Genomic DNA, 13,251 nt, shown 5'->3' with positions numbered 1-13,251 from the left:
TACATTTTTTGATGGCACAACAGCAAATGTCTATGGATTTTAGGGCACAATAGTTATCCTGTCAACAAATTCTTCCACCTTAGCTACATATCTCTGCAGCTACTCCAAAGTAACCATATTTTAGCAATCTGATTAATGCTCTCCTTGCTTAACCTGCAAGTGTAAGTAACAGGTATGTTTTGAAGTAGTAGATAGTGACAATGTTCTCAGGCGATCCAATATTTTGTGTACATTGTGTATTATTGGATAAAAATTATAAACAGACACATTTTTGCTTGTAAAGTGAAAAGGAGTTAAAATGTTTATGAATATCTGCGACAGACTGGCGACCTGTCCAGGGTGAACCCCGCTTCTCGCCCGGAACGCAGCTGGAGATAGGCACCAGCAACCCTCCCGACCCCATTTAGGGAAGAAGGGTGTACAGAAAATGGATGGATGGATGGATGGATGTTTATGAATATGTTTGCAAAGCAATACGTGTTCTCCAAGCCAGTGAAACATGGATGAGATTGGTGCAAAGAGGCCTTCTGGAAAACATTGAGAGTTTTTTTAGGCAAGTTCTCGATGGGATCCAGAATGTGACCTCTGACCCGTCTCTCAGAGAACATAGTGGAGCCAGGGGTATGACCAATTCACAGAGGGAGCATAAACATGAGCAGTCATGTTTTCTTCTAGTGTTTTCTGTAAGCCTAACACAGATTGATAATCTGTGTATACTAAACATTAATCTGAGGTAGCTAGAAACATGAGTTCAAGGACAAAACTTCATACGTAGGGGTGTGCAAAGAGGAGAGAGTGTTTGATAAACACAAGAAATTACTACATAAAAACAGAGTAACAGGAAGGGTGTGATTATCAAAGCTCAACATAGAATATTTCCAAAAATACCATCACCAGAGGAAGTTTTCAGTTCAGCAGGGTGTGTGCCTTCAGCATATCCTTAAACACTCCAAACAATCCGACGTCATAAAAACAAGCAGACGGTTTCACTCACTGAAAGTCTTGCAGATGTCCGACGCAGCCTTGAAGACCCGGTCTGAGAAGTTCACCTTGACCTTCATGTGCTTCATGTTGGGCAGCTGCAGGCGCAGCAGTTTGTGCTGCGGCGTGAAGAGCAGCCTGGCGTCGGCCTGGATGCCGTACTTGTCCAAAGTCCAGTGGGTTTTCAGCAGCCATGTCTTCTTCTTTTCCCACCACAGGGCATGGTCTGACCAGTCCTTCTTCACATCTAAAATATGGAGGAAACAAAGAGATGAAAACGCTTAGAACGTTTACAGTAAAAATAGTTGAGTAACAAATAAATCCGTATTGTTTACTTTGAGACTAAAAAAAAAAAGAAAAGAAAAAAAAGAAGAGAAGTAAATTTGCATCTGTAGCTACTTAATATCACCAAATATTCTCCTTTCAGGAAACGGGTCATATTTGGGAAAGTTGAAAAAGCTTTCAAAAGGGGCAGCAAAGTCAGAGTGTAAAGGGGGAGAGGAGCGTCTGAAAGACGTGGCTGTGACACTGTGGGAATATCGGGTTCATACCTCCTTTATTACCAAAGTCACACTGTGATCCATTTTAAAACAAACACAAGGCACCCAAAACCCCACACAGCTTCTAGGCTTTTTGCTCAGGAGGAGCTCAGCACAATAGCGACAGGCCTGTGGTCTCATGGTCTACGTGTCTGACTTCAAGGTGGCGGTGAAAGCCGCAGGGATTTTAAGGGAACGCGCAGCATCTGTTTTCAACATCGCACGGTTTCTATTCAAGCAGTGCAACCATAAGCTGAGCTTCTGTAGGACTTTCAAAACCCCTTCAAAGTAAAATGTAAGCAAAGCGCTATACATCATTTATTAATTCATATCTTGCATTTCCTTGAGCTATATGCAAAAGAAAGCAAAATAATTTCTAAAGTAAAGATCCCTTCAAGCCTTTCTTCACTTATTGTTCCTTTTCTTAAGTTAATCAGTTTCTTAGAAATTAATTACATTGGGGTGTCCAAGGGTATCTGTATTTTTTTCCCACCAAGCTGTACGCATATCATATTACCACACAGTGAGCTTGAATGGCAAGGGGGAGCAAAGAATAATCAACAACAAAGAGTCATCTTAGTGTCACAGAGCCTCTATAACAAACATTACTATTATTTCTACATTCTGGTTACTTAAAAGTGATGCAAGAAAAAAAAAAAACATTTTCTGTCCTACTACAGCAAAAGGAAATGTGTAGTTCTCCGTCGTGTCTGTAGCAATACAAGTTGCTCAGATGGGACTGAGATCAGGGTTTTCGGATGAATATGTGGAAGAGCATCTCATGCCAGCTGGTCAGTGTGGCGGAGGATCTGTGGTGCTGTGGGCCTCTTTCTCTTCCAAAGGGACCTTATGGACCAATATGAACTTTGAAATACCAGAAGATTTTAAATGAACATTCTCATTCTGAACACCTATATCCCATAGAAAACTTGGTTTTACAGAAAACCAATGGTGACTCTAGGGATTTTACGGAAAATATTATTTATTTGCCCCAGTGAATTAATGTTCTCAAATTAAATGTTGGACTCCCAGTCAGAGATAATATTCATTTTAATTTTAATACTTTTTACATATTAAACAGGAGTGCAAAAAAAATAATTTGTACACATTAAGAAAATAAATAGAACAATGTAGTATGTCCCATTCATATATAATCCACTCATAGGACATAAGCAAGAACATAAAAAAATAACAGGCATATCTTTGTTCTTCACTTCTTATATAAGAGCAACAGTTTAAATACACAGATAAATAAACATGATGTTGGATGTTGTTTGTGCCTAATCCTCATGCACCTGTCAGGTAAACGGCTTGTTGCCATGACATCCGAAACCCAATGTGGCCGTGTTATTTCAGAGTGCTGCTGTTGTTTTCCCTGACCTTTACTTTACATGGGGGCAAATACATGCATTACTGGCACGCCTGCTGATTTTGTCTGAGAGTTGAATGAATGGGATTAGTGGGCGTCTGAGTGAAAACACCAGAATGTCTGTTTAGACCAAGGAAACAAGACTGCTGTGATGAGGGAAAAGCAAACTGAGCAGAGGAAAGATTTACATTAATGATTAAAATGGAGGGGGGGGGGGACTGGGGGACTCCATCAGCATCTCAAAGCTTTGAGGACCATCTTGGAGAGGGGTTGGTTGTTTGTAAAGCTGCTGCCTTGAATGCCGTTTACTCCAACAGGTAAACACTTGGAGGACGAGTGAAAACATTCCAAGCTTTCTGAGTCCTTGTGCAAGTTCCTCCAACAGCATGGGGCCAAGCTGTCACCGCTTCATTCTGATGCCTCAGCTGTGCAGAACATGGCTTCATTGCTACCATCAGCATAACTTTGCCCTCAAGTTTGGTGCAGCTATTAAAGGCAGAACTAATGAGAGGGACTATGGAGAGAAAACCTGAAAATAATCCTGAATGTATTTTCATAACTCTGCTCAGTTTTTCCCCTCAGACAACCTTGTAATTTCTGGTGTCTGGGAGCAGCCAACCATAACATTTGGCACTAAGGTTTGCACCACACACATCCTATAGAAGTGCTCTTATATTCATGCATTCCTGAATACATCGACTTGGCTAGTCTTAGACACTCTTAACACACTCCCTATAAGCTCTGCTTCTTCATTTCCTTATAGCCACCCACTGCTGAACCCTCAGTGAACACGGCCTTCTGCCCTATCCTTACGAGAGTCATTATGCAGTGGTTCGATGAGTTGTGATTGGACAAAGACGGCTTGGGCAGGCTTCTATTGGTCCCCTTCAGCAACAACAAGGTAACTCAATCCACACAGAGAGGAAGAGAAGGCCAATGGCATCTTACAGCTAAAAATATAGCTTGCCAAGCCTGACGTAATGCAGCAGCCAGAGGAATGGGGTTCTAAGTAATTGGGTGCATTAAATGCAGACCCACAGCTCCTGATCTGTGCACATGTACTGAGAGGGAAAGGGAATCAGAATGAGAAAACCATGTTTTATGACCTCCACATGATATGACAAATGATACAGAGGATGTATGTTATGTGTGTGTATGTATGTGTGTGGGCGTGCGCGTGTGTGCTGCTTTTATCCATCCATTAACTACATTAGCTCTAAGTGTGCTGCGTATGAGAGTATCTGAGCTTTAATAGGCTTAATTAATTCATGAATTCTAGCAAAAGAAGTATTTCACATTCAACACCATAATTTCTTAATTTGATTTATACATAAGTTGCCACGAGCAGAGATGCAGGTTATTAAAGAAAGAATGATTAAAAACCATGAAAGTTACAAAGGTACAAAAGTACTCAGTCTGAAGGGCTTTCATTGGGATTTGCTTTCCTCTACATACTCCCTCCATATCTTGTCTTCTGCTCTGAATATCTTTTTTGTTTACATTAGGAGGCTGCTTTGTTTATGAACGCCTGTCTGTAAGGGGGAGGGCCAGGGTAGAGGGATGATGAAGAACATGCGTCAAAGGGCATGAAAACGATGGGTGAGTAGGATGAGCTACAGACGGGGAGGAGCAACAGCAATATGACAAAGCAGGTGGTAAAGCAGCAAGGACATTCAAGGTTAAAACTGATGTTAAACCACAGCTTCAATATATTGGGAATAATTCAAATTAACTAAGGAAGAATAAAATTTACCAACTGTTTCACAACCAATAAGGTGCCCTCTTCTACGTCATATAAGCCAGGTTATCCACGTTATTCCAAGCTATGTTGACATAGTATCGATTCTTTTTGCAGCATCTGCCAATAATGTAGAAGTTACACTAAAGTAGTGCAAATCTTTATTAGTTAGGTATTTTCAAATAATTGTGATGCAGCTACAGTTCAGCTACATTGCTAACTTTTGTTGCAATGCTCCAGTTATCTTTATGCCTCCTACCTATAAAAACTAAGAAATCTTGCTCAATGCAACAAATGTGCATTGAGCATTCATTCAAATATATCAGAGGAGAAGGATTTCAGTAATAGGAACATAGTGCAGTAACATCCTTTTACTTGTCAGTGCATGACATTCCAGTATTTCAATTCCTGATCACACTCTAACCCATAATAGTCTAATACATAAGATTTTAAAATATGGAAAAACTCCAGATCCATATTGGAATAAATTTAGATTTCTAACTCATCCAACATTGCAGCTGAAAGCCTGAATCTCCCTGGTCCTACAACACGAGCAACCCACCCTCCGCAGTTTTTCAAGCAACAGTAGAACCAAAACCAAGTAATATGTGACTCTTGATTTTTCCAAATGTTTTAAGCCACGTATGCTCTGGCTTGTGGTGTGAAAGTCACAAAACAATGTGGACAAAAGCTTTTTTTGTGGTATGCAATAAATGCGAGACCTTGTAGAAAAACTAAACCGTCAGTTTAAAAAGTCAGTCAATGCATCAACTGAAAGAAAATATTCATCACCGTCAGTGCTACTGCAGGCTGAAATCAAAAGTAAATCTAAAAACAGAGGATTTAAGAACAAAAGAAGTATTGTCTTGCAGCTTTAAAGAGGATATTGTGGAGAGTGAACTCAGTGACATGATGTAGCTAATTTGTTTTCAGTGCTTCGCAGCAATAGACATCAGCTGGCAACCAAAGCCAAATCCACCCTCATAAAATGATTTAAAGGGGCTGTGTGTGGAGGTTTTGTGAGGCTTTTTAACCCCCATCAGCCAGTGTAACCAATACGTCAGTTGTCACTGAAAACATGTTCGTGCACTGAAAGGCCGTGTCATTTTCAGCCATCAGTTGAGAACATTACGACCGGGTAAGACTAGTCATGCCGTTTCCAAGGCGACTACTGTCTGACGCCACAGTGGCTGCAGTGTGATGACTTGTTTTCAAACACAACAAAGACAAAGAGAAAGATTTGTTAGAATTTACCAGCCCTAGCACATTCACAAGAACACAGACTGAACAGAAAACTCTACAATATAGATTAGGAAAGCATTGTTCTTAAATCGGAGATACTGGATACATCATCTATAATGTATTCACAGCACTTCATTTTTTTACAAATTTTTTGTCTCTTCCAAATTCTATACAGAAATACCCCTTTTATGAAAATGTGAAAACAATTTTTGAGATTTTTGCAGAACAACTCCATGAATGTCCTGAAGTGGCCAACCAACACTCCAAGCTTGAATTCAATTAGCCATATCTGGAGAGAGCTGAAAATGATCAGACAGACGTCTCCCATCCAACTTCATGGAGCTTCAGAAGTTCTGCAATGAAGAAGAGGCAAAACTACCTAACAAGCTAGATAGGCTTGTGCGTCATATTTAAAAAAGGTTTCAGGCTGTTATTGCTGCCAAAGGTCGATCAACAAACTACAAAATGTTATTTCTTGGTTTGCTATTTTTTTTTAAATTTGTAAAAGTCTCAAATATCTTTCTATTTTGTTGTAATGGGGTATTTGTGCAGTTTTGTTTGAGGAATGAGATGAATTGAATACAATTTGGAATAAGGCTATAACACAAAATTTGAAAAAAATTAAAAAAAAAAAAAAAAATCTGAAGCCTTGTGAATACTTTCAACAAATGTTTCCAAATATTTTTTATAATGTTCACACATGCAAAATCTTAAAATTATACATACATTTATCCCATAAATCTACATAAATTTAAAGCGAGTAGTTAAATCAGGTAATGCTGAAATGTTTTTTATTGATAAGGTAGAACTGAAGGAGGATATCTGAGCTTGTTTCCAAACCCCTGCTTATATAACAGCTCAGTTCTCTGCCAAGAGTCTATCAAACTAAGCATTTATCACATAAATTAAATATGCAATGCCCACAGAGCTTGAAAGGGAGTCAAGGAAAATTCTCATATGTTATTGATTGTAGTGCTTTTATACCCCTCCTATTCCTGCTACCACTACTAATGCTCCCTCTGACTCTACAACCACAAACCAGCCAAAATCAAGGTAATGTCTTTCTCAGGACATATGGTTTCGTCATTACACAAACAATCCGAATTCAGTGAATGTAGTATTAAAACTTTTTTGCCTATTGTAAAACATTAATCTACTAATTTTCTTTATTTCAGTTTTAAAAAGTTAAACTTTCATTTTTTATTTTGCAAAGCATGGACTTTGAGACACTGCAGCTGTAGGTATACATCTTTAATTTTATTTTTGGTTTCTTACAAATAATGACGCAACATGAGCAGAGCTAATGTCTGAAATGCACATGGATAAATATGCTGCAACTGATTTGAATAATTTTATAAACCAGGTAAATGGATAAACTCCTTTTCTCGACTATCGTTTCCTTTGCAGCTTTGGCTGTTTAAGCATGGTATACAAGTACTTCTGCTTTACTGCAGACGTCTTGTTAAAACAAATTCTCTTTAACAACATCGAAGCACTAACGGTTTCCATCAGAGACTGGCAGATGAGAAGATCAAATATATTTATTACAGCTGAAAAGATTTTGTTCAAATGCAAAAGTATATGGAAGATATAAATATTGGCTCAGTCTGAGATAGCATAAAAGCCAGGAAGCCCTTTAAAGTATCTGAAACCTAAACCAAACATGTTGGAGTAGCCAGCCTCTCCAAATAAGAAGAATCCAACATCTCTGGCTTTGATGAATCAGACAAAAAGCCGGAGGGCTACAGGGCGCCTCCTGAGATATAGATACTTTGTATCCATTTGTGTTATAATCCCAACAGAGCAAAGCAGTGGGGATAGTACTCCTCCACCCTGACACAGCTTTATACAATTAAGTATTCAGGGTTCTGGTGGAATAATGAGATTACAAAGAAACTCTGGGAATAAGATCAATGGAGAAGATATGCAATATTCATCTGTTCTTTCTTCCATACAGGAACCCAGTTAAATATCCCTTCAGGATTTTGACGAGCTGCTCCACTGAAGCCTCTTTGAAACGGACAACAGGATACTGTTGCAGCAGTTCAAGAAGCCCCAAGGTGGGCCTAAGAGGTAAAAGGAAACCTCAGAAAACATGATGCAGCTCATGAGGGCTGCTTCTAAATATAATAAATTAGTAAACCTTAGGACATCTAAAGATTCGACAAAACATCTGGTTTCACTCCATTATTGCCAAGTGCCTTGGTTGTGAAAACAAACTCCATGGTAGGTTTAGAAATGAGTGAAATGAGGGCTGAGAAGCTGCACAAACCCCTCCAGATCATTTTACTCTATTGACACAAAGGTTTGTGGTGTTATACCAACAATGAGCAGGTTTAAGGTTTCCTTGCTCTACATCTACTGTGCTATTTGTACTAGGAAGGTGAAAGGGACAGAGCTATTTGCAGTGGATTCCTTAAGGAAGCAATGAAAGGATTTTGCAGTTCATGGTTTAGATGCCACGTATGATTAAATCATCCTTAACGAGCACAGGAATGTACAAGAAGAGCAAAGCATTCCTGAATTTCTCTGATTCCACAGCAAAATAAAAAAAATAAAAAATGTGGATTTTTTCCGTATTTTTCAGAAGCCGATTCATAAATAGAACATTTCTAGAGCAATGACTGCTTATAATAACGCAATTATCTGTTCTTTGAATAATCAAGCATTGAACAGTTAAATGCAATGAAGCCAAAGAGTGTCAAAATAAACAATAATCATTCATAATAGAAGCTTTAAATTCACTTAGTAAAACATAAATGTAAAACTGTCCATCAAGCCTTCTCCTCAACACAACCTAATAGTGTGTTCCAATGAATACAAAACTCATTATGAGTCTGATTTTATGTTAAATAAAGCCTCAAATAATGTATGTAAGAAAGTGATGAAGGAAGGACAGAAAAAAGAATGATGGGTGCAAGGAAGAGAAACAAAATGGAGAGAATACAGAGAAGGAAGGACTTAAAGATGGAGGGGCAGACGGGTGGAAGTAAGGATACAAATATCGCAAGGACAGAATAAAGGAAATCTGAAGGAAAAACGAAAGTAAGAAAAAACAAGGAGGAGAATGAGGAAGGAAATACCTGTACAAATGTGAGGAAGAAGATGGAATGACAAGGACGTAAGCATAGTTGGAAGGAAAGAAAGACAACTTCAGACAATGGGACAGAAAAAGTCTAGAAATACTAATTTTTCCTTTGCTTCCTTACAATCTTGTCCATGGCTGTAAAATATTTAAAATTGAATTCCCTACTTTTCTGAACTGTGTAGGGAACCCGTTTCTTGGTAAATTACCACAGTCTTCAGTTTAAGCTTTCTCCATGCTTGTTGTGTAGGAATATATAAACGGCTCTTAAAAACAAATGATTTGATTCTGCCAACTTGTGTTCACATAGGAACGCTGAATATGCTTCCAGGGTCACGGTTTACATGAAACCACAGATCTACTCTGAATGCCGAGTAGCACAATCACTATAGCATCTGAAACAGGAAAGCTGTAGCCTGGGCAGGACCACCACTTAGGCTAACTACTTCCTGTCAGAAAGATTAAACAGCAAGATGATTACATGAGCTGGCAGACCATTTCTCACTTCGGACCTACAGACATAGAACAGCTTGACGGCCACAATCAATGAGACTCCTATAAACAGGAATATGTCTCTGTATCAGGCCTTAGTGGAACAAAAAAAGAATGCTGAAGCCACTCTTCAACTCAGTTTACATCTGCAGTAAAGGGAATAAAATATGTGACATGTCTTTACATCCTCAGGAAAGATATGACTATCAATATCTCAGACCGATCTTTCCCTACGGCCCTTACAAAATGTCTGACATAGCAAGAGAGCAGGAAGGCGGGAAAGAAAGCTAGACAGAAGGTAGAAGGCAAAGAAAAAAAGGAAGTTGAGCATCCTGTGTTAAACAGTAACCATTTCCTAATGAAACCTGAATCTATTGTCAAAGAAAAGCCATCTCCATGTGGTCACCACAACCTGTAGCAGAGTTAGGCTGACATTGCAAAAAGGAAACTGCAATCAAACAGCTGTTTAGGTGAAGAGATATGTTTAGACAAGGAAAACAGTTTCTTCTTTAAATGTACTTTTTATAACTATATGCTGGTTAAATTGTAACTGGTGCATTAACAGTAGTTTTAAGTATCACCCCTTCAGATGTAACAAATCTGTACATTGGCTATTCTCCCTAATTTTAATGTCTGTTATTAAAACTAATGACATAACTCCTGTCGAACAAAGGTGCTCCATATCATTTCACCTAGTGAATATTTGGTAAAGTTGCCATTCACAGTATAAGTGTTGCTTAGCAAAACAGGAAGAAAACAGTGAGACTTACACATACACAAAGGGTATCCATGGTACAATATGACTAAAGAAGAAATACTGCAAAATGTTCTATAAACAATAGGCACCTTAAACATAAAGCTAAATTTACTTTCCTATTGACTCTTCTGCTATCACCTCTTTAATAGAGACAATATGTTTGTTTTTTTTCTGTAGAGATATTCACTGTTTAATCAGAACTAATGTGAAGCCACGGCTAAATTTAAGCGTAGGCCCTTTTAACGGCAATTCTGGCATTAACACGTATGGGGCTGCCTTTCACTTTGATGCTTCAGATTCACTGCAGTTCTCCTTTTGAACAGTAGATGGCAAGTCAGGCAAAATCTAATTGTATTCAACATGTAGTAACAGAAGAAGAATCTAGAGGGACAATATTTTTCAAAAATATCCCAAATTGAAGTACTTAGCTTTCTAAGGTTCCGTAATATTTTGTGTCATTCAATACACCAAGACCATTTCTGACTATCTTACAAAAATGGCACGCAACAGCCTCACATGAAACAACATGCAACCACTTGATGGGGTTTTAGAAGGGGCTTTTTGTGAGAGGTGGTCTGTGAGGACAACGGTAAGCATAAGCTTGCATTCAATGATGCAAGCAAACTGACCCGAGAGGTTGCTTCCAAATGGTCTTGCTCTCAAGCATACTTGCAGCTTTTTGTTGAAGTTTTCTGAGCAGCTTTTCAATTACAAACAAATAATGGGAGAGACAGCCAGTTAAATTGTAAAAGGGAAGGAATTATGGAGCAGGTTTAGAGGCCAAGAAGACAAAGCGCTTTTACAAAACAAAGTCAGTTATGTCAAAATTCTTTTAAAAGCCACATGCAAAATTGTTTCTAGAAATGAAAGACATTCATCTGATTGGATGCTCTGAGCAGCCAATCAGTGCATGAGAAAGGAAGTATTCATGAGGCCAGAAATGAGACAATAAATAAATATTCTATGTTTGCATGAATAGACTTTTCCTCCTCAATTAAAGCAGAATAAAGTTGTACCGTTTTCAGTAAATTAGGAATCACAAGATAATTTTATTGATAGATGCCAAAAGAAGAGATTTTTATTACTTTTTCTTTTAAATTCAGAAGTTTACACACACCCACACACACGCACTAAGATTACTTTGTCTGTTAAAAATGTGGTGAAAACTCTGGGGTACACAACATTTAAATTAACTGGAAGTACACATGTGGATGCATTTTAAGGCAAAACACCAAACACATTCCCTTTAATGTCTTCTTAATGTCCTTTCTAAACTGTATTACATTTTATTTAAAATATAGCCCTATGGAGGATAAATGCAAAAGACATTGAGGGCAATACTGACGAATGATGCGGCAGCTTTATCTCCTGTGAAGAAACTGAAACAAGTACAGTATAATTACATTTTGTTAATTTCTTGCAAAGTTATTATGTAGGACACAGCAAATGCAAAAACAGACATTATGTTTTCCATGTAGGAAAAGTTCTATGTGGCACGCCGGTGGAACAGCAGCCAAAACCTGCATGCCTTGCACTGGAAACAACCAGAGACACACCAGACCAATTAGTTTGCTCAAGTTCTATTTCTGGAACATTGAATAGTCAGCGTACATGGACCCAGGTCAGAAACAATGAAAGAATGAACAAAGCTTAGTTTGGAGTTTCCAGTTGACCATATACCAACATCTTGCTATATTTAAGTCACGTTATTCTTGGTCATTAAAATAAGTCTGAAATACTTCTAGAAAAACACAGCTATTTTAGTGGCAACTAGAAAAGAAGGTGAAAACAGGGAGAGAGGCCAAGAGGGAGGGGCTTACAAAGAAAGTGGGAAGAGGATGAAGAGTGCAGCAGAGACTCCAGCAATGACGGCAGCCACCAGAGAGCCACATGCCAATCCCTGGAGCTCATTTCCTGCTTCATCGAAGACTTTTATGGAATTCTAGTAGCATGGCTAACGTCACACTGAGGGGAGAAGGCAAGAGGAGAGAAAGATCAGGCCCTCTACTCTCTTCTCACTCATCAATCTCTTTTTTATTTTCTCTTTTCTAGCGACGGTGGTTTGAAAAAAAGTATTTGACCATTTATAGATTGTTTCTGTATTTGGTCTGTTAAAATTAGCCAACACAAAAGGTAAAATTTTAGTATTGGAAAAAGATAACCTAAGGGAAAACGGAAGTTCTTAAATGGCAGGGTTTCCCCCAGAAATTTTGCTAAGCTCGGTGGTTGAGGTGCCGAGGCGGTCCACTGTGTTTTTGTATTAAAAGATGATAAGTAGACAGGAAAAGTAAAAGCATTACTATAAACAATATTTAAACCCACAACTTGTCTTAAAAACATCAAAAAACACAATTAAAATGGATATCAATGATTTGCACTTCTGTTTAATCCAATTTAAGTCAGCAGCTCCATAAGGCCCCCAGGGCTTCAGGGGCCCCATAAATGCTAATATTTTAACACAGACCACAGATACATAAGTGTAACATTTGTTTATTGAGATGATCAATGCTGCTAAATTTGATTTAATGGTACCAGCATATATAAATTAAAAGGTTTAAAATTGTTTAACATTTATATGCAAGATTTTAAGGAGCTGGTAAATTTACTCTGTAAAAATTCGAAGAACAATATTCATAGTTAGATTGTTTTGTGACCATAGCAATAATCTGATGCTGTGAGTTTAATCTTTGAGTTTGAGCTTTGTTTGCCCACAAATACAAACTAGAAAACTACAATTATAACTTATTGCTTTTTAGGTTGGCCAATTAAACGATTCCCCTTTTCCCAGATTTCACTAAATCTAACACAGAAGCTGTTAGAGGCGCTGATGTTTTTAGCAACAAAAGGGGATCTAAGTCAAATTCTGCTCAAGGCCTCATGCAGCCTTGGACCGGCCCTGCATGTGTTAAAGCCGCTGCACTGTGCAAACGGGAGATTTAATTTAATGCTGCTAATGTGGCTGTAGTAGTTCTTCCATTTTGTGTCTGTTGAGTTTTTAACAATGGGACACAGGAACTATTTTGGTTGGTCCAGTTTATGGGATGAGTT

The 13,251-nt window shown here is 38.3% G+C and overlaps 1 protein-coding gene across 4 annotated transcripts in view; it reads right to left on the bottom strand.

Moving 5' to 3' along the window:
• fermt2 (FERM domain containing kindlin 2) overlaps positions 1 to 13,251 on the bottom strand; it is a 45,310-nt gene that overhangs the window by 24,041 nt on the left and 8,018 nt on the right. For all 4 annotated transcript variants that reach the window (XM_044142499.1, XM_044142500.1, XM_044142502.1 and 1 more), the window contains exon 3: positions 995 to 1,228. In XM_044142499.1, the coding sequence (XP_043998434.1) occupies positions 995 to 1,228 (234 nt within the window). The remainder of the gene's footprint in view (positions 1 to 994; positions 1,229 to 13,251) is intronic.

The sequence above is a fragment of the Gambusia affinis genome, linkage group LG16, assembly GCF_019740435.1.
Source record: "Gambusia affinis linkage group LG16, SWU_Gaff_1.0, whole genome shotgun sequence".
In the NCBI taxonomy this organism is placed as follows: Eukaryota; Metazoa; Chordata; class Actinopteri; order Cyprinodontiformes; family Poeciliidae; genus Gambusia; species Gambusia affinis.
The sequence above is the reverse complement of the archived record's forward strand: the minus strand, read 5'-3'. Positions and strand labels throughout refer to the sequence as shown.